This window comes from Poecilia reticulata, chromosome 9 (assembly GCF_904066995.2).
Source record: "Poecilia reticulata chromosome 9, P_reticulata-male-v2, whole genome shotgun sequence".
Lineage (NCBI taxonomy): Eukaryota > Metazoa > Chordata > Actinopteri > Cyprinodontiformes > Poeciliidae > Poecilia > Poecilia reticulata.
The window spans coordinates 13,549,142-13,573,515 of NC_088838.1; the positions used below are offsets into that span (position 1 = coordinate 13,549,142).

Genomic DNA, 24,374 nt, shown 5'->3' on the forward strand with positions numbered 1-24,374 from the left:
AGAAGCTCCCATCAAGCTTGCACTTCACACATTGTGGCATGTACCCTTCTCTCTTATGCGGACATTTTTTTTCCCTCCATCTGTCAAAATTCACATTAATTACACACAGATATGTGTGAAAGACTCCAGGGAAAAACAGATGCATACTCTGCCATCTGAAATAATTTCTCAGGGCTAGAGCAAACTAAATGTATATCAAAACGCTCCGTCCTGGAAGGGACACAATTTCCCTTAAAATGTGGAGCTTGTTTAGCTGTCTTACTCCTCGGGATCATTAAGTTACTCATTAAGATTTTCACCTTGACGATTATGTAAAATTAACCTACACTGGAGCTATTTAAATCTAATATTTAGGATTAACTCTAGCACCTAAATACTTAGTGCCTTGCAAAAGTATTCATATCCCTAAAACTTATTTTGTCCGATTACAACCACAAACAAGTGGGAAGAAAATGATAGTATTTTTTGCCTCAAATAAAATATTGTAAGTGCTTTTGGATTCAGTCCCCATGAATTAATCCTTTGCAAAAACACTGGTTTAGGTTTTGACTTTGACTGGGCCATTCTGACATATAAATATACTTTTATCAAAACCATTGTAGGAGCTTTCATTCATAGGTGAATATCAGCGCTATTGTTAAACCTTTTATTTTCTTCCAGGATCACCCAATATATATTCCATCCTATCAACTGTCTGACCAGCTTCTCTGTCCTTACTGAAGCGTCCCCACAGCACTATGCTACCACTACCAGGCTTCAGAGTGGGGAAGGTATTTTCATGCAGATGTGTAGTGTTATTTTTACTCCACACATGGTATTCTACTCTACAGGATTTGTGACAAAATATAAACTGAATGGCTTTTTTATTCACACTTTTCCAAAAATACCAGACTTGTGGTTCCCTTGACTGTCTTGTCAGTTTTGATGGACAGCGATGTTTTGGTAAGTTACCAATTGTCCTTTACTCTATTTTCAAATAATCAGTATCAATGATAAATATATGAAGTTATTCACAGCACTTTCTTTTTGTCAAGTTTTGTCATCTGACACCGTTCTACCAAATCAGAATAAATTCCTTTCGTTCCCTCACAGCTGTACATATAAGCACATATACTACACATGAATTAACTGCATATAAACATATATTGATGCCCTCATTACTAATTAGGTGACTGATTTTATTTAGGGATATTAGAGTAAAAGTGCCAGAATTTAAATGCATGCCACACTTCTCAGAATGACACTTGTTTAAAAAACAAAAGCAAATCTTCAAGGTTATATCTAATTATAACCTTGTATTGGTTTATCACATGAAATTTCCGTAAAATATAGTAATTTCTGTGCTAGTAATGGACCAATTGTGCTCAATTTCAAATGGGAGTGAAGACTTTTCCAAGACACTGAATATCCAATATCTTTGTTCACTTTGCTGCACATCTCAGATTTAATTTACATATTTACAGAAAGGCTGGAGGTCAGCTCCCAAATGGCTAAATGTCATAATAATGAGAGAATCTGAAGCAGAATAGAAATCTGTTCAGGTACCACAGAACTCTGCCGGGCCATTATGCAGCAGGGGATGTGAGAGCCTTGGGTAAAAACTGGAGGCGGGGGAAGATTGAGCCTCCATTCTCTTGGGATTAACCTCCCACTGCCTGCTGTGATCACAGCAAAACGGTCCACTAAGACCACACCTCAGATGCCGCCGGCTCAAATCAACCCTGCAGTAAACTGGGAATCTCTAACACTGGCACTGGTTGGTGGTAGAAAGAAAAAAAGGACCTGTGTTCATTAAGAGCACTTAAAGAAGTAATTTAAATGTGACCGAAAGAAATTTATGTATCAAAAAATGTAATTACAATACTCCATGATAATATAATCAAACAGATAGGACTTTGGCTAAAAAGGAGATACCAAAGAACAAAGGCATGGGGAAACCAGAGCCTCCAAGGATGAAAATCTACTTGATTACCTCTGTGTGAACTCTGCTGGGGATGAGAATGAGAGAGATGGCTAATCACTGCTCTCGTAGAGAAGATCTGCAAGCTGATGACACTACGAAGGGTGAGGGTGAGTTAGTGAGAGGGAGGGAGAAGGAAGAGGCCCCTCTGTGAGTTTACAAGTTCATGCTTTATCCATGACCCACCACCAAACTATGTCATCTGTGCAGAAGTCCATTAATATGCCTATTGCTTTGCCCTGTGTCTGCTTTAGCCGTTGCATGCAGAGCAAACCATGTGCAACTTGACAATCAACTGTTCTCAGTGCTGAAACCAGAGCAAAGCAATGCATTGATCCCAAATCCCTGTTTAAGTAGCAAAAATACTTGAACTCATTTGGTAATTAACAGGTATCTGTGTTGTGATTAAGAGACGGCCATGGCTTAACAACCATCGACTGCAGCTTAGTGTGAGGTGAAGGATCAATCTGCAAATACAGAAAAATGGGAGCTTTGAAGCAAAAGCTGAATAAGTAGATTTGTCTGAGGAAGCATAATATAAGCAACAGTTTCTGTTTTTGCAAGATAACAGTCTGATCTCAGAAAGTTTAGCTATAATTGAAAAGTTAATTTATGCAAGTAATTCAATTCAAAAATTTAAACATATTTTTTTCACATAGGCACTCATATATAAATTAGGCAAGAAAACTGGCCTGTTCATTGATTCCTTCAAGTAGATTTTTATTTCTGTAAGTTTCTCTTTTATTATTCTTTTGAACTATTCAAACCTTCTAAGGAACTTCCTTTACATTTAAATCATTTAACAGAAAAAAACACTTTTATGTATATTACTCAATAAGTTTCGCTTACTCAATTGAATAACTACAATAAAATTTGTTAATTCGTTAATTAATTGAGATGTACCTCTATTACAGTAACTTTAAATTTCTCAGTCAGCTATGATACAAAATAAACCAACAAGACATTGTTGACAAAATGTGTTGATTTAGAAGCAGGAGACAAATGAGAGTGAAATAAAAATGGATGTTCACAAAGGAAGTTTACTACTGTTAACACTGTTAGGGTCAGAAGATGAGGTTAAACGTGGTAAAGGGGGGTCAGAAGTCAGCCTGGTAGCAGTAATTGAATCCAGAGAAGAGAGTAAAGGACTATAGAGATGAGACGGCGAATCCAGGGAGGCTGTGGCACTCACCTGGAGGTCACCAACCTTCCAGGTGTGAAGGTCCTCATTGCCATTAATAACAGCACATCCCCCGCAACTCATCTGTAGCACCTTAGGAACCTTATCGCTGCTCAGTACAAGCAGTATTGATAATACCTCAGTTTTCTGCATTTTAACACACAGATTGAATACATGGTTTTGCCAAGAAGATACAACTGTCAGACAGTGTGATGAACAGTGTGATATAAAACTTGTTTATGATGTTCCACTGCATTGGGGAAAGCCTAGTGTGCACCGATCAACCACTGCGTCATATTTAATCAGGGCCAATACTTAGGTTGGCTGTCATGTCAAAGTAAAGTCTACAAGTTTTCTAATAGAACATCAGAGTGTGATAAGATTATTGATGATAATGTACTAGTTACAATGGATTGACCTATTTATGGACAGACATAAATTGAACCTGAATCTGTCGCACAACCTAAAGATCGATGTCTATCTAATCTGAATGAGCTTCAACTACTTTGTAAAGAAGAATAGATAGATTTAAGTCCCTAAATGTTCACCACTATAGAGCCATACCCCAAAATACCAAAAGTCAGTATAACTGACTCAGGGTGGTTAATATAAATGCATGCCACACTTTTCAGAATAAATCCCCCAAAAATAAAAATTAAGTTTGTGGTTGTAATGCGACAAAATTGGTCAAATTTTAATGGGTATGAAAACTTTTGCAAGGTAATGGAAACATTTCACAACAGTCGATCTCAGCTGCAGACCCTGATTAATCATTGATGATCAACAAGACACAAAATAATGACATATATAGAGTGTAGCGATAGTTCAGCGTTTTGTATCAAGCTCTTTAGATGGTAGTGTGTGCCGCTCACTACCTCCAAACCTGCCTATTTTTAAACGCAGCGTCCTCCCACACAGGGATGGAGTGTGAAGTGGCTTATAAATCCACACTTTGAGGAGCCACATGGTCAGAGAAAAGTCACGTGTGGATACAACCGCATATTCTAGGGCCACACAGCTACTAGATTTCTGCTTGGTAGCCAAACAGAAAGAGCGAGTGAGCTATGAAGAGGCAGCAGTTCAAGAGAAATCAGAGCAGAATACAAACACAAGTTTACATAATAGCATAATCTTGTTTTCTTTTTGATCATAGAAATATGCAAATATGCAGTATTTTAATCAAATTAACACATGACAGAAGGCAAGATGAGACAATGGAATACATTTCATGGCCTACAGTACACCGGCGTTTTTTCCCACTCAAAGTAAATTCAATTTTGCCCCTAACCTTCAAAAAAAAAAAGAAAAAATGCACAGCTCCTCGATAAACTTTAACAGTTAAAGGCAGTCTTTCCTGAACTTTGTTTTTTAAGTCTTGCACTTCTGATCTGTAGTTTGTAACTGCAATAAATCCACTGCTAACAGAAAGATGGTTCACAGTCTGATTGAAGCTTGAGGGGGGTGAAGGAATTAGTAGCAGCCTGAGGAATCGTTTCTGCATTTCTCTCAACATTGAAGACTTCTTTCAGCGCACCATGTTTGCGAACACAGCCGTGCTCATGTTAAGCTTATTAGTCACCCTGGATGCGATCTTGCTAGCTGAGGCTTTCAACACTTTCTAGTGGTGGCTTTACACACATACACCTACTCACTACCGTGAAAGCATTTCTGCAAAATGCACATGCTCAGACACAGTAACTACCACTAACAGGTACACCGAAGTAGCAAGTGGCCAGGTGCCGGGAAAGTGAGCCTCCGTCTGTGCTAAATGAGGCAAAAGGGAAATATTTTTGTCATGTAGTTTGACTGCTGAGAACACAACAAAGTCAAACAGGGCAAATTGCAGCTCTGGATTCATATCCATAATTAAATCTGTCAGCCATGTCACACACCAGGAGTCAAAGATCTGCTATTTTTCTGTTATTTTACCACCAAGACGGCTGTAAAAGTTCAAGTGTGAGCACATTCTCACTTCTTCTGCAACATATCTGGGAATCAAGTTTCTGAGAGGTTTTTAGTAGATGCATGCAAAGTTAATAAATATCCACTCGCTTCAGCAAATGTGCATTTGAAGATGTCAAGTTTAGATAGGAAATTATTAAAAATTGCTCATGTTGCGAAACGAATCTAGTTGTGTTTGTCACATTTTATTTTGGCAGCTACTGAAGAGTGAAAGACAAAAAAAAGAAAGAAAAAAAAACGTTATCGGTCTTATTTCGACAGACTGTCTATGATTTCACATTGTGCGGATAAAATAGATAAAGGAGTGCGACAGTTGCACTTTGCGGAGCTGTCGCAGAAAAGCATCATGAAGCAGACACAATTCTGAAGACGAAGGGAAACATGCTGCCATGGAGGGAGCTCAGTTGTAAGCACTCTGACACCCATTCCTATTTGGCCAATGGAGCTGTTAAAGGTGTCAGGGCTGTTCACAGGCACTGCGTGTTTCACCAGCCAAGATGGCTTCCACCTTTTTTCTATCATGATTAATTATGGTTTCTGATGGTAGTACAGTGAGAAAGTGTAAATTATTCCCACATTTTCTTGTGTGCCCTTCGTTCAGTCACTTTTGTGTAGGAAGATGCTATTGACGCCATCCGTGGAAGCCAACCAAAAGGCATCTACATGGGGTGGCAAACTCTTGTGCCTATTAAAGGGGTGGAAGTGGTGGCGATGGTGGTGGGTCCCTGTCGTGTGGGCTGAACCTAGTCCAGACTGCCAGTTGAACGGCCGGATTTTCCAGTATGGAAGTCTTATTTCAGTGGGCGAAGCTGGGTGTTGAGAGACTGGGAGAGAGGACAGCCCAGGGCTTGGAAGCTCGAAAAAGAATATTTCAAACAGACAAGCACCGTCTGTGTTCCAGTGTCACCAGCCCACCCGTCTGACAATCGGGGCCATGTCATCACGGGTTCTGAGTAATTCAAGAAGCGATTAGGGAGATGTGGCGATTTCAGACGTCAGAGGTCCCAAAAGCAAAAATCGCACTGAAGGACATGCGACCTCAGAGTTTGAGAATTGGTAATAAATCATGATGGTTTTAACTTTTTATTTCCTTTTAATTAAAACAAGTAAAATTAATCACTGATTGTTCATTACATGAAAATTATGAGAGTGAAAAAGATTTTATCCAATGAGAAAACTAAATGTGTTTAAAAAGATGCATGTGCAGAGCAATTCTTGACAGACAGTGTTTAAGTTTAAGACAGCTTCATCCCTCATGCTCTATTATATATATTTACATCAATACTTTTATTATTATTTATTTAGTATTATTGAAGCCTTGCAACGACATTTCTTTCAATTTGTATTTTTTTAAACGTATGATTGAATGACAATAAATTGTCTATATCTAAAGAGAAAATAACTTCCTGAAGTTGCAGATCTGTGAGGAGAGAAGAAAGAACTCCTGTGATTGGCTAACTTCATGCTCCCTTTTACTCACTGGCTGGGCAATATAAAGGAACTTATAATTTGCCCAAAAGTCCACTTTTATTTGGTTAATCATTCTCCATTATAGGGCTTGGGTTGAAGAGAAAGTACCCAAAGATGCTGGATCCCATCAAATCAAGCAACATTATAATTCTGGGATACATTACCCTTCTGAAATGTGAGCTATGTTGTGTTAGCATAACAAGATGCTCTTTATTTCTTATTCACTCATCATTAATGTGTGCTATTCTTCTAGTAGCAACCCTTTTTGAGTGTGCACTAACAGCAAAGAAACCTCCAGACTTTTAAATCCAGAGGATGAGAGTCCGCCATCTGTCTGAAAGGGACCACCATGGCCCGAATGAAGCAGTGCTGTTCAGATGTGTCTCTAAGACAAAGTGACAGAAGGGAAGGTACATCACATCCCATGAGCAGCTGATTCTAGAGTTAGGGTTGGACCCAACCAGCACTTTGTCCTGTTGTCATGAGGGGATGATGATGTAAATGCTGGCAGACCTCCTTGTGGTTTGTAACCCAAACCTTTCCGCAAAATTACGCTTGGTTTTCTTCAACCATGAAAATAATCTCCTGGTTTACATCTGAGAATTAAACAAGACTGTTGTCAACGTTTAGGTTTTTCTCAGCATTTTCTTCTAGAAAAAGAGCCCATCTGCTGTCACACTGCTCAAACACTATTTCACAGGAAACTTTGGATTAAGTAGCCTGCTAAAGAGGAACACTAACATCTGGCAGGGGTTTGGGGGGCAAATGCTTTCTTGTTCCTGAAAAAGTTCAGGCTGCTGTAGATTCTCAGTCATCCGAGGGGAACTAAACATCAATTCGTCTTCAGATGAACTGTGTTATTTTTAGCAAAATTATCACAACTAAATATTTTCCTGATATTATGCACCTTGAATAACCAGTTAGACTGGATTCCTTATGGGACTGAAGTCCTTGAAGATTGCTCATAGTTGTTATAAATGACAAGAGCACAGCAAAGTCATTTAACTATTAAGTCTGAACAATAGGAACAAACACATCCACAATACAGATACAGGGCTTTCCTTTGAAGCCTTAACAAAATCCACAGTATGGTTCATTGCATACAAACACGGCTAAAAAAAAAAAATCCTTAGTTTGGAGAACAGGCTGAAATAAAATGATTCCTTTGACAGATCATTTTGTGCATGTTGATATATTTAGTGCTGTCAGAGAAGACATCACAGAGAATGGCACTTACATCACAATGCAAAAACTGTTATCAGAGGAGGTACAGGTTTATGGTTCAAGGGCTCGTCCATTCATTGAGAACAAGCTCAGCGTCTCTGCCTGACACACTGATCAAGACAGCACAAATAAAACAGCTCCACAGCTCCATCTTTGCCTCTCCCCTAGGGAATAATATAGCACCCATCTGAATGTGGCACATATTGAATCAATTCCAGCGTTGATGATTCATTTGAATAAATCACCCTGTTTTAATTTTTATTTATTTTTTGCCAACTTGCACGGATACTGAAATAAGGAAAAAACAACAACTGAAGAGAGGAGAGACAGGTGACAGTAGTGTAAAGGACTGCTAATCCTCAATCCCTTTTCAAGTAGCAATTAATGACTACAGAAATAATCTCCATATAGATGTTGTTGCAATTCTTTTTTTTGTTTTTCTTTTTTTGGTCAAACAACCTGGATAACTTGTGCAGATCAAAGCCAGAGGCAAAGCGGCTGCAGCCAGAGAGGATCTTATACTGGATTTGCATAGATGAATGCACAGCAATAATTCAAGTAGGAGAAAAGACAGATGCTGGTTTGACCTGTTATAAATTCTCCATCTGATCACTTAATATCGACTAAACTTGGTCTAGCGAGATAGATTTTTCAAATATGGCTCATCCTTCAGACAACTCTCTATTAAATCTGAAGAAATGTCAAATATTTCAAGAAGAAAAAAAAGAACTTTCAATGTGTTACACATAAAGATGCACAAGATCAGCCTATTGGCAAATATGAAAAATCAGCAGCTTGTGCGATGAAAGGGTTATATCCGTATTCAAGCTAAGAGACATACTCTAACATACACAGACACAAATCCTGTTGAGCAGAGCTGAGCGCAGATACCCTACCAGCCCTCCGAGGCACAATTAGGATTTCATGGGGTGGGAGGGAGGGATCTACATTCCTGTGCACAAGAAAAAAAAAGTCCTTTCTCCAACCTCACAATAATATCAACTATTTACTCAAGGAAAAACCTGGAGCACCACTCAATAGGATTTGGACAAACAAATAAAAACATTTTAAAAAAAAATACAAAAACAGGGGGGGGGAAAGATCTAAATTTAAGCTCTAGTTGTTGACGAAAAAAAATAAAAATGTTTCAGGAAACCCAAAGCTAAGCCTCCCAGTTCCAATCAATTTCTTCTATTCTGTGTGGTATAAAAGCAGCAACCACTCGTAGTTTGTTTGAAGTGGTCGACTGTGTGGAGTTCTGCTGGGTTCAACAGCATTTTGTATGGACTCCCTTCGCGTATGATTATCACACCTGTCAGACATTCAGTCCCAGTAACAAGGGGTCAAGTAGCTGCCAGTTTGTGTAAGAGAAGAGAGCGCAGAACACTTACACATCGTTTTATGATGTGAACTAACAGGAACATGGTTATAAAATGTGCTGCAGTGCATGCAAAACAGAGACAAATGAAATTATCCATTTTCCCATTTTAAATGCAACACAGTAAATTACTATGTGTTGACTGGATGTTAACAGAGATCATTACTTGAGACAATTAATTTCATTGCTTTCTTTAGTGCATTGACATAAACAAATCACTAACCATATGAAGAAAACCAAGTATTTTTTCTCCAAACAGGTGTGAGCACTCATTATCTGTAAACATTTCAACCGTGTGAGGTTCACACCTGGTTATGTGGCCACATGTAATGTAAAAAAAAAAGATAAAGCTGGAGGTGAGCCAGCTAAAGCACACTGTTTCAGGTGGTAATAGAAAAACTAAACAGATAAAAACAGGAGCATTGTGCAATTAAATATACAATGCAGGATTTCCCCTAGTGTATTATAAGCCTGGTGGACCGCCAGGCTTTTTGTACCCCCACCAGGCTAAGCATTGCTTTTATTTTTTTTTAGGTCTCTTTAAAATGTTTGCATTTTTTAATACTTTATAGTTGTCGTTCAGGTATTAATCTTCCAATCTTTTAATAACACATAATTATCAAGTGATATTTTCAAATTTCCTGTCAACTTTAAACATTTTTTTACTGAAAAACAGGACGGGCCGCTGGATGAATGACTGGCCTAGTGCCCAACCATCAGGCTTAGCAGGTTTTCTGGGGGAAACCTTGTAATATCACAGCTTAGGGACCGCAATAAGAGGCTTGATAGAAAATGTGATGAACAAAAAGATAATTTCTAGAAGTTAGCAACATTTATCTGTGAAAAATAAATTCAAGTGGCTCACATTTATATTTGTATGTATCCACAACCATGTTTTTTATAAGTCACATTTTGTCATGTTACATCCATTAACTTCCATGTATTTCACTGGGATTTTATGGGATAGACAAAAACAATGTACTGTAAAATTGTGAAAAGAAGGAAAATAATATATTGTTTTGAAATATTTTAGCAAACACTAATTTGAAAAGTGTAAAGTTTATTCATTTCATTGATCTCAAATCTAACTAGGGTTTGCTGTATGACTGGGCAATGAATGCATTATTCATAGAAGTAGCAAAGAGGCCAATGGTAACTCTGGAGGAGTTGTAGAGAAGTAATTTGTATATTAAGCTCTGCTGATGCGTGGTTCCACCAGGTGATTGCTAATCGCTGTTACCGCTATTCTGGCGGAGCTGAGTGAGGAAGGCGTGTGGGAGGGGTGCAGTCTTTCCTTATGATCTGATTCAAATAGTAAACTCATCCCTCTTATCCGGTGCCTCAGCTTTTAAAAACAGCAGTTATCAAACACTGATAAAAAAAGAACAATCTGGACCAATCACTTCTGCAGAACTACACAATCTCCCTTCTTCCATTCATCAGCAACATTACTGAAAAAGCTGCTGCGACATCTTTTGGTCTGGTTTCCACGCTCACCACAGTGCTGAGGCTGCCCTGGTCAAAGTGATTAAAGGACACAGACTGTGGAAGGTGGAAGAGCTACCGTTATAGTCTGAGTTACAAACTTACTACTTCCCCTTATTTTTAGTTAATGTTTAGTTTTTGTTTTGCTTAATTTTGTTATGTTTTTCTGTAAGTCACTCGTCACTGAAATGTGTTACACAAATGAACATGACTTGACTTAAATACAAATGCATTCCATACTTTTAAGATTTGTATTCTTAATGTTGAAAACCATTTTACAATAATGTAGTTTCTGTTGGTCGTTCATATTAAATCCTGAAAAAAATACATTATGTTTTGAGGCTGTAAAATGACAAAATCTGAAAGAGGTCAAATGGTTCTGTAAGGTTCTATAGGCCTCTGGTTCCACCACATTGTGCATGAAGCCATCAGCTCCAAAGTAAATTGACAGATGTTAAACTAACTACCATTAATTATTATAAATGGTGACCAACAGCAGCTACAATTAATGTCTTCATCTGTAAATCTACAGCTCTGCTGATGAAACCGGGCAAAACTAATGCCCCGGGGTAAATTCACAGAGCTTAATGCCAAATAGGGACATTTGCAGCACTCAAGTTTGAACAGGACCTTTTAGCTGCCCGGCTTGCAAAGTGATGTTTTAAATAAAACCACACTGTAGCTGTCACAACTGATTCTCAGATTTGTCTCAGGACCGAGGAAAAGGTTAAGCACATCGTCTATCTGAAAATGCCAAATTCTGAAGTCGAGCACAAAGTTGGCACCCAGATAAATCATGCTATCACTGTGCTTCAGTTTTCTCATTATCCATACCTTTCATGACATTCACAGAAAGAAACAAAGCATCATGCCAACACCTACTCTGTGAGAGAGCTCTTTCAGTTCAGCTCAAAAGCTGAGAGCTCCAAACCTCCACACCACAGTGTGGGCAGCGCTGGCACAGCCATGTGCCCAAGAACCCTGACTGAGTGCAACAGTTGGACTAATAACAGAACAAAAAAAGTAAAATGGACACACAGCGAGGACAGCAATAGCTCCACAGCTAAGTAGCAGGTTGACTGAAGCCCACCTTTTCCGTATTCACGAGCCGAAGGTGTCCACAATGCCTCTCAGGTCTTAGTGCCGTGAGGGGCGTTGAGCACTCAAGTTCAGCCACTTCAGTGTGAAGCAAATCACTTTAATATGTTAAGAAGATTAAGCTGGATAAATGTCTAGATACATTTTTTGAAAAGCAACGTAAATCTCCAGTGTTTTTATTTGGGGAGGGGCGGCGTGTGAGTCAGTTGAGACGATCAACACAAACCCACCAAAACGCAACGTGATTGGCTCAAAAAAATTGGGCTTATTTGAGATTTTGCATTTTAAGCTTCTTGAATCTAAGACCATCCCACCTCTTCCTTATTATTTCAAACACCAACCTTTGGGACAACAAAACTAGAATAAAAAAAAACAAAAAAAAAAACATAAAACACTGGTCACAATTTCATCTCCTCTCTCAGCTTAGACTCAGCTGTCTTATCCTGCTTTAGCTTATGTTATAGCTTTAAGTGTACAGGTCAATGTTTTTCCCTTGCTGTTAATCTTCTGTTTGAAGCCTGGTTGATAATACACAAAGAGAAAAAGAAACAAAACTTTGAGGTATCAAATGTCGAACATTCGAAGGAAGAGAAGCTTCAAATGAGGACCCTTTTTTTTAATCTACAAATTTGCAATCTGAGGGTGTCCGCCTGTCAGCCTGCTGTGCAAGAAATTGAGTGTGAAACGTCAGGGCGAAATGAAACAAATAATGTAAAGGGATTAAAAAATAATTTGCATACCATTTTTGGTATTTCCAAAACTACAGAATCAGAAAACTAACACAGGAAGGAGCTTTATCTTCCCCTCAGATCAATTAACACATCAATAGAGCTGATCTCTTCTCCCATAAGCTGCCTCTTAATATCAATATGAATATATTTATCAAACATAATAAAACAAGAATAATGCAAACTGAAAAGGGAATAAGCTTTTTCATCCAAGGTGAAAAACATACTCAAACAAAAAAAAAAGAAAAACTCAACAGGGTCTACGTTTAAAGTCACTTAAAATGTGCTTTACTTTCACACTAACAAACATGCAATAACCTGTTTTTTCTTTCTTAAACTCTGTCTCTTCATGCAGAGTTAAGACAATAAAGATGAAGGGGGATGGCATTATAGAGAGCTAAGCATTATGAGAAGCCCTGAAGCTGTTCTTAGAGAAGGTGAATCAGAGGATTGGGACAAAACTGGAACTAAACCCTGTGCCGGACCACAAATGAGCAGCACAAAACATTTTGGGCAAAATGCCACTAAGCCAAACATCTGGTTCTTAAGAAAACTTCACTTGATCACTTATAACTTTGAGATTACTTAGTTTTAAAGCAAAAGAAACTGACAACAAAGTCAGTTCCCTCAGCGTTCAGCATGAGACCCTCAGTAATCCTGTCAGTAAACTTCAACAGCGTTTGATTCCCATTCAGGACAAATGAAACCTCAACAATTAAAAGAAACAAAAAAAAAAAACAAAGCAAAACGTTATTTTATGTAGAAGAAGCACTTCTCAGTTTCAGTTTTGATTTTAAAATAAGTTGTTCTTTGGATGAGACAAACATAGAGTTGAATTTTACCTCTTTAAAACTACTGAAATTCATTTTTTGTATTGCTATGAAGTCCAATACAAACAACCAGTGAAACTCAAGAGACTCAAACAGCGTATTGTTAAAAATACTCTTCAAATACAAACGTTAAACCAGTAATGAATCATCCATAAACAAGAATGCAGACATAGATATCAAAAAAGTACAGAAGTAGCTTGTTCGAAATCGAAAATCGAAAATAGCATTTTAACTTTTCACAGATAAAGCAGGAAAAAATTATGCATTTTCAACAAGTTTTACAAATGAAAATATCAACAACCTCATTCACTCTAAAAAAAATCTAACAAAACCATGGGCCTTCGGATGCTGCTTAATATGCAAATTAAGAAAGAATAGAGCATATGTGTGAAACATATTGGTGACAGCATCATGCTGAAAAACGGCTAATATTTGATGGGGCAGATGAGTTTATCTAAAAGCAGGACGTTGTGTAACTAAACGTCTTAGAGGCTGAAATAGATGAGGGAATGTGATGCACGTTGGCCATCCAGGATGACAAAAACCATGAAAACAAACCAACAGATATAAAGTAAAAATATGACTAGAAAATTGATGTCCACAGTTGTTGTCCATTCTTTCTGACTATACTTTAGCAATTGTCCAAAGAAAAATGGGCAAAGATGGTCAGTGTAGAGTTACAAAACTGCTAGAGACATACACCTAAAGACAGTTAAAAAGTGCAGTGAAAGGTGACTCTACAAAGTGTTAACTTGTGGGTTTGGAGTGGAAATGTGGACATTTATACTGACATATTTTTGTGAAAACGCTCAAGAGAAATAGTTTATCAACAGCACTGTGAATGTAGAAAATCTTGCATCTAAGGTTTTACAGTCTGAAAATAAGAAAGTTGTAAAATTGATAGTAAACAAAAAAAAAATAATTAAAGTTGAATGCAAACTTCTATTTTTCCTTTCTCCAAGCTGAAAACATTAAAGAAAAGGTGCAGGCTTCTTGCTGTGCCAAAGTACGACAGAGTCATCTCCAGATCTCACAGTGATTCTCTGCCAAACCGAAGAATGCTGTGGCTCATATAAATAGAAATTTAATCTTGTGTGTTTGTCTAAGTATCCAGAGCAGCACTTCTCATGCAGATTATGAATCTCTGTTTAAACAGTTCATGCAGTCAATGTATATGAACTGATAAGAGAGAGTCTGCGTGGATACTGAATAATAATCATGAAGCACAGCTTACAGTGATATTTTCATTAAAGGAGCCGTCATGTCTATAATTCCACATGGAAGTAGATTTAATCATATCGATGAATGGTATGATTGTCATCCATTGAATTGCTTCTTTCACAATAAATATTGCCTTTTTAATAAATGACTAATAAATGGCAGAAAAAATTGACTTCTTTGTAATTAATTGGTGTATGAATAATGAAAAAACACAGTTTTTTGTGCATAACACTCCCATCTTTCTACACCTCTGACAGCAGCATTCACAGTTTGATCAATTGGAGCCTCTGAGTTTTAGATATGTCAAACAATGACATATAGAAGTAACTCGGAACTGCCATATTTACTGCACATAGGTGCCACAGCTATGAAATTAACACAAGTAGAGCTCAAGAAATGAACCAATAATAAAAGTATTATCATTCTATGATATGCGGATGCTCTGTCTGCACTGATGAAGAATCACAGTGTGGCTAATGCTACTAGCTGATCTATTTTCAGGGAATTGTCCATCATTCCCCAGATCATAAGGTTATAGATAAAGATGTAACAAAAGTAATGATAAGAAAACTGAAATAATGACCCATGTATTTTACTCTCTCTCGATACAGTGGTAAGTATTCACTTTAAACCTTTTCTAGACAAAATGGAAGCACGGCAGCAGCTTAGTCCAACAGTTTTAATGCATCAGGTTAAACAATAAACATGCAAGTGCAGAATCTTTAATTTCCATAGTGTTGTTATTGAACTAACTAGTGCGATTTAGAAAGCATTCCTGGAGCCTTTCCACTTTATCCCCCCATTCATACAAAATGTTTCAAATGTATATTAAATTGTTTTTTTTTTAGTTTTGCCAACAATTGCACAAAGTGAAAGTGTAGCTGTCTACATTCTAGGGTCAAAAGGTAAGAAGAAAGAATATTATGCTACAACCCACCAACAAAAATATATTGTGACTGTAGAAGACACATATGCATTAGTATGGCAAAAAAAAGGAGAAAGCATAAAAAAGGTGAGAAAATAAGAACGTTTAAAATGATGGTTATAAATAAAAAAAAATGCTTGCACATATATTTTTTTTATCGGGTCTGTGACAGACTGAGTGAGAACCTCTGTGCGTCACTCGGAGGCTTTGCAAGAGGCAAATAATTGTTTACCTGTCTGAGAATAAGGTGGAGGTTTATTGCTTCATAGCGATGAACATGTTTAATCAAGCCAGTGCTCCTGGTAGCATGAGGTTGTAATTCTTTCCTCTTCAGAAGCTCCCATGAATCACATGCATTAAAGAGTAACAGGGCCAGGATTGAACGGAGCAGGATATGGGTCAGCTTAACACTGTGTTATAGTGACAAAGGGGCAACATTAGCTTAGGAAAAAAAAAAACTCTCTGAATTCCTGCCAAACATGCCTCTTTAATCCATCAGAGCCAAAAACACCCACTTGATGACACTGAATATGCAATTAGTCAGATATTATAGAAAATATTTTTACTCTTTGACCCAAGGTGGCACAAAAAGGTGCGAAAGGAGGCCCTTCAGAGACAAATCGACTCTGAGCTGATTGAGGGCTACCACCTGCTAGAAATGAAACCCTTTTCCTGATTGCTCCAACATCCCTGACAAGAGGAACCTGTCAGGAATCCTGCATGGGTGGACATGTAGGCTTTCCTGGGTATGACAGGGTCTGTTAGAGAGGAACCCCACCCTCGCTTTCTCCGGTATGCCAACACAGAGGAGAGTGGGCAGCGCTGAGACGGCAGCCTGCCGTGGGCACTGCCAGGCTTAAAGCTGCCCTGTCGTCATCAGAGGCTTGCAGAGAAGAGCACTAAGATTCACCAAAAAAAAAAAAAAAAAAGAAAAAAGAGGAGGGGGATCGTTGCATTTAAATCCTCTCTCAACGCCCCCACATGTTTTAGCAAAGCATAAAAATCATTCACGGAGAGAGAGAAAGAGAGAGAGAGAGAGAGAGAGAGAGAGAGAGAGAGACAGAGAGAGAGAAAGAGAGAGAGAGAGAGAAAGTGAAAAAGAAAAAGATGGAAGGAAATAGACAGGAAACAGCTATTAACAGCAGTAAGCAAGCTCAAGAGATCATAGAGAGGCAGCTCTAATCGGAGTAATGGTTTAAACCCTCATTCCATCCACCAGATGCATAAAGTGTCTACCCAAAAACAAGGCTTTGAAATCCTCCATGTCTAAGAATTTTCCCCGTGGCTACAGTCCTTCCTCAGAAAGAAAAAAAAAACTCTCATAAGACGTCTCTAATTTTGAGGTATCTGGCAAAGGTAGGTGGAATGCGGTCTGAGTCATTTACACAAACGACATAAATGAAAGATGGCCATTAAAAGCACACACTTAAATTGAAATAAGTCATTGTAGATACCTACTTAATATTACTCTCAAGTCATAGCTGTGAAATACGTGAACCAATGCTTGCAGCTAGACCTCTAGAACAATTTAATCAAGTTAAACATGCAAGCAAAGGGCTACAGAAATGGTTTAAACCTGTAATATAAATGAGTGATATATTTTACCTCAAATAAATTCAATCAGGGATTTTACAGTTTTCATCTATTATTGCAGAAGCAATCATTTAAGAACACAGAACTTAAAACATAGGCATCTGAATGACATCGACAAACATGTTTTTTTTTGTTACTTTCTATAAAGAGCTTTTTGCTTTCATGTTTCCTTTTCTCTTTTCAGCAGCCCGACTTTATTTTAAAGATTTTTCTGTCCACAAGCCAACTTTGATTGCTCTCCAAAGAGCCTCTAGTTACATGATGAACTCTCATGTCTATTTTCTCTAGTGAATCTAAATATCCAAAAAAGAACTTAGGATGAAAAAATATGAGATCGAGGGGAAAAAAATCATAGTAAAACGTGGAAAACATTGTGTCTAAAATAGTGAGGAATATTTCTAACCACAAATAGGTTTTTCTTTGACAGCACTATCTAAGAGTAAGCGATGTCAATTCGGACAAGATTTTAATTGGCAAATTTTTCTGGGATTAGAACTGGTCAGTGATCGGCAAGTCAAATACAGAGAATTAGATCTTTGTCTTCCGTTCATTAAATGCATCAAGCTAAGAACTGCTACAACTTTCAGTTTATGAACAGATAAAATGATAGCAAGTTATCTGATGCACTTCTGGGAGTTTATTAAAAATCCAATGCAGAAAAGAAGAAATGGGGATCGTGCAGTCCCTTCATTTTCTGCTGGATTCAAAACTGCTAGCTGTATGAAAGAACCTGCAGCACACAGGTTCTCTTAATGAGAAATAAGAAACAGTGCTTGGTAAAATAAGACTGAATTCATCTAAATCAGAATCTGTAGGTTTCCTCGCAACACAGCAACCTGAAAATCGGTTGTTGAAAAAACACCCAAAATAAAAAAATTAATAAGTTTTCTTAAAGAAAAATTTATGAAACTAAACTAATCAAATCTATAACTACTAAAATATCTAAGTAAATTAGATGTTCTCAGCTCTTAGCAGTGAATCCCAAGCATGTCCCCACCATTTATTAACACATTGTACCTTTGCTTATGAAACTGTAATCAAGCCATATTCTTATGTAGTTTGGTCTCATCAGCCAAGTTGTATCCCACTCACATTGCACTGTAGATAATTTTGAGGCATTTGAGAAAGAAAAAAAAAACAAAAACAAGAGCTACATAAGCTCAAACCAGGCTTCTAAAACAGAGAAGTGCTTGTGCTGAGCATCAGTTTTGAAGTTTGGATTCAGAGATGTGCAGCTTCTGCAACCCTTTGCTTTTGGTCATATGTCCATATTTAAAGGCAGTTTTATGGGACTGCTGCCCACTGTGTTTTATTACAATTACTCAGCAGGCACGCATCCTGTCCCAGTAATGAAGTGGGTGTTACAGTGGGTGGATTTAAGCGGCCACTATTTTGGAATCCTGCTACCGGGTACGAGGTCTAAGTGGCAGAGAGAAACCAACAGCATGTTGTGCGGACGAGAAGTGCGGTGGACAAGAAGACCAATAACAACCCAAACCTTCAGATAGTGCGCCTTTACATGAGTGTCAGGGAAAATGGAGAATCACATTTCAAAGGCCAGTAAATAAAGTTTGTATTGATTAAATCTAACATGTAATCTGTTTTGCTGTCTGACACTGTTTCTGGCTCTAAAAAAGAATCCTGTAAGACAGCATTATAGATAATACGACCATAGATCAAATGGAGTTTGGGCAGGAGAAGGGCAATAGATCATGTTCGGACCAGACTGCTTAGCTCTGGAATTCATAAAACTAGCCCCTAAATCGTAATGGCTTTCAATTGAAGTTTTTCCACTTGAGGGATGTGGGATTTTCTGCATGCTTTCAGATAACGTAGAAGTGTCTCTTTTAGTCAGCAGACCCAAAACGAAGCTCAGCAGAAGAAATGCTAAAACTGAAAAGAAAAATAAATAAATAAAAATATGAAATGAATGTACTAAATATACTTTACTAAACTTCTAAGAATATAAGTGCATGTCCACCCATGAAAATGTTTTATTAAATAAGATGCACGAATGGTTAATCCCGTGTTTTTTAATACAAACCAAATCAGCAGATAGCACTGTGACTTTCTTTTACGTCGAATCAGGACTGAGAAAATTACATATTAATCTGATCCTAATTCTAACACATTCATTTGTTTTAATTGAATCAAGATGTTTTCTTCAAGCAACGTAAAAGTAGCTTGGAGAAATAACTCCCAAACTTTCCAAATCTGTTAAGGCAACAATGTCAAAAAAAGATTCACAAACACAAGCAGAGGTATTATCTATCGTCTGTACTTCCGTTTAAAAATTGAATGTTAGCGGGAACTAATATTGTTTTTATCTAACTTTGCAATTATAAAATTATTACTGTTAAAGTAAATAACTAGCATTAAACTCTGTTACATGACATTTTTCACTGTAGAAACTACAAGTGTGCATCGTAACCTTTGTTCAACTCGCGAGGTTCAGGGGAAGCTTGAAAAAGTGTTGCTAGTGCCACCTTCTGTCAACACTGGTTAATTCAGTTCAATAGTCAGTCAACAAGAAGAGCAGAAGGTTGTACAACATCAGCTGTTCAAACAGGAAGACTGGTTAAAATTTTAAAAAGATGCACATGTTATTTCATGTTTACAGTTTAGGAAGTAATTGGAAACATTTTTTTTTTTTTTTTTTACTTGGTTGGTTACCAGCAGTAGATCTGAGGCTGAGGTAGACACTGTTTATTTGATGTATTGCTGCACTCTAGTGGTTAAAATATATAATTGCAAATGTGATAAAACGTTGCACGTTAAATGCAAGGTTCAATTTAATTCAGGTTATTTAAATCACACTAATTCACAACAAAGGTCGTCTCAATGCACGTTGCAAAAAACATCCCGTTCATATAAAGAATTAACTAAATACCTCAATTTAATCTAATCAGACAGACAGAATGAAAAATGTGTTTCTGCATAATGCATTTAAGTTCATTGCTCAAATTGGTAATTTATTTTTTTAAATCTATCTAAGGAAACCTAGTGTCTGACATAAATTATTGTCCTGATTAGAAGTCTCCAATTCCTGACCTTGAGGGCTGCTCTTCTCCAACTTTTGTTAATACATCTGAATCTAGCAGTTAGATGGTAAGCAAAACTTTCTAGGACATTGTCTCATCATGAATGAGATGTATTTCAACCACCTCATTCAGGTGTCAGATCAGAGATTTCCACCAGAGTCCTCAGGATCTGATCTCTGTCTACGATCTGGAATAAATATCCCCATTATGCTTGATGTTCTGTGGCTGTGAAAATGTCCTATTAGAAGCATATGAAGTGATCATAATTGATGTCATTGCCATTTTGAGTAAACAAAGCTTATTCTTATAGCAAACTCAGCCCAAATACATGCATCTGTTCCTCAAAATCAGCACCGTACCTTTGTGATGATTTTTCCAATTTTCAACCTCACAAAACTCTTTTTAAGCATCTTTCACAAATTTATATTTAGGTTGCTTTTTCAATCCCAAGCTACCACTGTTCCAGGTCTTCCAGGGTAATTTAGCAACTTTTGATGCTCTTCAAACCTGTTAGGAAACTCACACAATCCTTACCTTCTTTGCTCCAGAGAAGTAGATCTGCGGGGCTTTCCAAACATTGCTGATTTTCTCTCTCAATTTGTGGTTCTTTGGAATCATAAGGCATTTGTCAATGTCCAGTTCTGGATAGATTACTTCCAGCCCGCCGCTTTTTTGATGAAATGTGCAAAAAAGGGAGATTCATAGAAAGACATTTGGTTTCTTGTCAGCCACATATTGGCAATAAAAAAATACAATTTGCTACATGAACAAAAATAAAAATGAAACAGTATTTAGCAAATGCATTATGGTAATTACTTTGTAGTCAGAGTTCATGGAGGCATCTGATGGTACTTACTGACAAAAAGAAGCATCCAGAGGATCTAGGGTGCTTTGTGTTGTCTGTGCCTCGACTGGTTCCAAAACGAAGGCAAATAACCCCAAAAGCAAGGTGAGCAAAGCCTACAGAAAAGCATAACTTTGTAAAACAGTAATACAATTATTCACTCAAATGAATGTTGCTTATATTATTCATCTAGTCTGCTCTTCTGACCTTTGACTTCAGCATGCCACATACACAACTGTCTCTTACTGGACATTTTCTATTTTTGCACCATTCTCTGTAAGTCCAAGTGATTTTTGTGGACAACCCCCCCCCAAAGTACCTCAGCGGTTTCTGAAATACTAAGTCCAGCCCATTTGACAACGATGCCACGTTTAACGTCACTTTAAGATCTTTGCTTCCCTATTTTGATGTTCGTTTTGAACTTAAGCAAGTCGCTAGCTACCGAAATGCATACATTTGTCCCTGCAATGTGATTGTGATATCAATTGGATAGCTGCTGTACCTAATGAAGTGTGTGTAGTACATAGTAATGTTTTACATTTCTGGGTTTCCAATTCTATTCTCTTTATAATTCAAAGTGCTCTTCTTAACCCTGAAGAGCATAACTTCATCAACAACACAATAAACATGCATAAAGCGCTTCATGTTCCTTCTAAACTAAGTGAAACGCGCATAAATCAGCCTACAGCGCGCTGAATGCTAATGGTGTTTTGCGCTGTTTCTGAGAAAAAGGACGCACTTCGCCTTCATGTCATCGTTACTTGTCATAACTCAACTGAACATGACTGACCTAAAGTTTTCGCTTTATCATTAGCTTCACTGAACGAAGGGTGTCTTTGTTATAAACGCTTAAATTCGGACTTGTTTAGTTTAGCCTTCACTTGTCCTGCTTGTTATTATTTTTGTCGCACTTGACATTTCGAGGCTGAAAAATGTAGGAAGTGTCCGCGAGGCAAACAGCAGTGAGTAAGCCAACCAAAAATACACATTTTAGCATTAAAGCGGGCATATTAGTATGTTATAAGCATTACCATCAATTTAAAATTGTGTTGCCGTGTTTGTCCGCAGGTTTGCCCCTCTCCGAGTGAGACGACAGACGCTGTTGAGCTGCAGCTGCTTCTGCGCATGACGTGGAATGTAGCTGCACAAGTTTCAGGTGTCAAGATGAAAAAAAAAACAAACAGACGACTGCCCTGTGCCCGCACTGAACATGTTCACATGTAGATTTTTCTTTATTTAAATGTTATATACACACTTTCAAGAACACATGCTACATATTCTATTTTTTTCTTCTTCTTTTTAAAGATTTACAGCTCCTAAACCATAAAAACAGCTCGACAGCAAAAAACACACCTGGAGATCACATAAAATGTCAACCAGGCTTCAAACACTGAGAACACATTCATATAGCTTTTCTTTTTCTGTTCATGTTTCAAATTTGCCTTCCTACCGTTTTGGAACAAGGCCTCGCATACTATGCAGTAGTGATTGTGCAGCATATACTACATATTTCTGGTGCTCCTGAAGCTCCCTTTGGTTTGTGCTTTTCTGTAGCTGAAATATAGCACCCAAACGTATAGAACAGGGCCCCGGTGACTGACAGTCTCTTTGTAATTTATCTAATCTGATCTCTTTACTACCTGATTTTCATTTACCTAATGATGTTGCAATTTGAAGAAAACCTGTGCTACAAAGCAGTGCAAGTTTGCATTTCTGTATGCATAGTACAATACAGGTACTGCATTAAATTGCTCTAATGCAAAAAGCTATGGTACGCAACATTTGAATTCCAGAACAAACATTTGTTTTTTGAATTTCTTTTCCCGTATATTTTTTAAAATATTTTGTATCTACGCAGACACAAAGGTAGGAGCTTTTGTGAGGAAACTTTAAAACTGTGAAATGAATGTGAAATCCCTGCATTCATTTCATGGTCAGTGTCACAATTTGGTGATTTGTCATCAAAGTCTGGCCTTAGTGAGTAAAGATATTAAAGTGGGTTTGTATTTCTGGTTTTAATATTGCAATATTCAAAGTCGAGTAACTAATGAAACTTCTGACTTTAAATCCAAATTATAGGTTGTGCTCATTTACAGATACACACCAGGGAGCACCAGGCCGCTTAAGATAACAGCGAACGAGTTGGTGACCACAGTTACACGACATTACATTCATTACCGTACACTACAGTACACTGTACATTAAGGCATGAGGTGTTGTTGATGCAAAACATCAACAGAAGAATCACTGAGAAATGCAATGCACTGAGGAATGAAATGCATGTCGATGAAAATGTGCAGTCACACTGTCAAGGCAAATTATATAAAATCATAGACCTTCCAGCAGCTAACCTACTAAATATAACTGAAAATGTTTACAACATCCAGAATTACCAAAGGTTCAGCTCTACATTGTTTCCAATCAACAAGCATGTGCCAAGATATGTTAGCATTATAAAAATACAAAGAAACATTTTCAATTCGCATTGGCTAACCTGAAAATTACACAAAGTTGCTACTTAGAGCGCCAACCTCACCTCTTACCTAACTCTTACATTTTAAACGCTATCAAGTTTTCTATTTTGACAATCTGTCTATGGTGTTTATTTATAAGGTCAGCAGTAAATACAAGCAAGATTTTATTACTAAGTAAATTAAGATTCATCATCTCTTTTTTTTTTTGCTTTGTTTTTTATGGGGGTCTGAATGTACAGTGCCATGAAAAGTGTTCATACCTCTTTCACATTGCAACCGCATTCCCTCCACATAACAGGTACAAACATAACAGGGACCATTAAGTGGCAGGAAAATGGAATATGCTTTTCAACATTTGAATGCATTTATATATCTCTTGTTACTCTAAATGCCACAAAATCTGGTACAAACTATCAAACTAAACTTTCTGAGTGATACCGTATAATTTTCTTTCTCCAAAATCTGAAAATGGAAACAGTGTGGAACAAGTTCACAAATACCAAGATACGGCTGACAAACAGAAAGGAGGGTATTAATCAAAGAAGCAGCAAAGAGACCAATGATGACTCCAAAGAAGCTGCAGAGATCAACAACTCAGGTGGAAGCATTTGTCAGCAGAACAACTATTATAAATGCATTTTACTAATCTAATTTTTACAGACGAGAGGCATTAATAAGGCCTGTAGAGGTCTTGTTTGCAGTTTGCCTCATCATGTAGGGTTCAGTCCATGTGGGTCTCTAGTTCAATTTATATTGAATTTGAGCTCCATGGCAATGCAGTGTGTTGTGGAAATGCACTTAATCCTGAACACACCATCCCCATGGGGTCATCTTCCATGATGACAACTCAACTTACAACAGCTGCAACAGCATAGATCATAGCAAATTTTAAGTGTTAGCAGGGCAAAAAATTTGCAAGGCTTTGAGACAAATAGCCTAAAAAAACTTGCAGTTGTGCCTG

At 37.6% G+C, this 24,374-nt stretch overlaps 1 protein-coding gene across 1 annotated transcript in view; it reads right to left on the reverse strand.

Annotated features, from left to right (window-relative positions):
- pebp4 (phosphatidylethanolamine binding protein 4) overlaps positions 1-22,102 on the reverse strand; it is a 60,997-nt gene extending 38,895 nt beyond the window's left edge. The window contains exons 1-3 of the mRNA XM_008419007.3: positions 21,971-22,102; positions 20,952-21,055; positions 20,630-20,762 (exon numbers count right to left, since the gene is read on the reverse strand). Coding sequence (XP_008417229.2) covers positions 20,630-20,762; positions 20,952-21,055; positions 21,971-22,066 — 333 coding nt within the window. The 5' untranslated portion in view covers positions 22,067-22,102. The remainder of the gene's footprint in view (positions 1-20,629; positions 20,763-20,951; positions 21,056-21,970) is intronic.
- Positions 22,103-24,374: the final 2,272 nt, after the last annotated feature.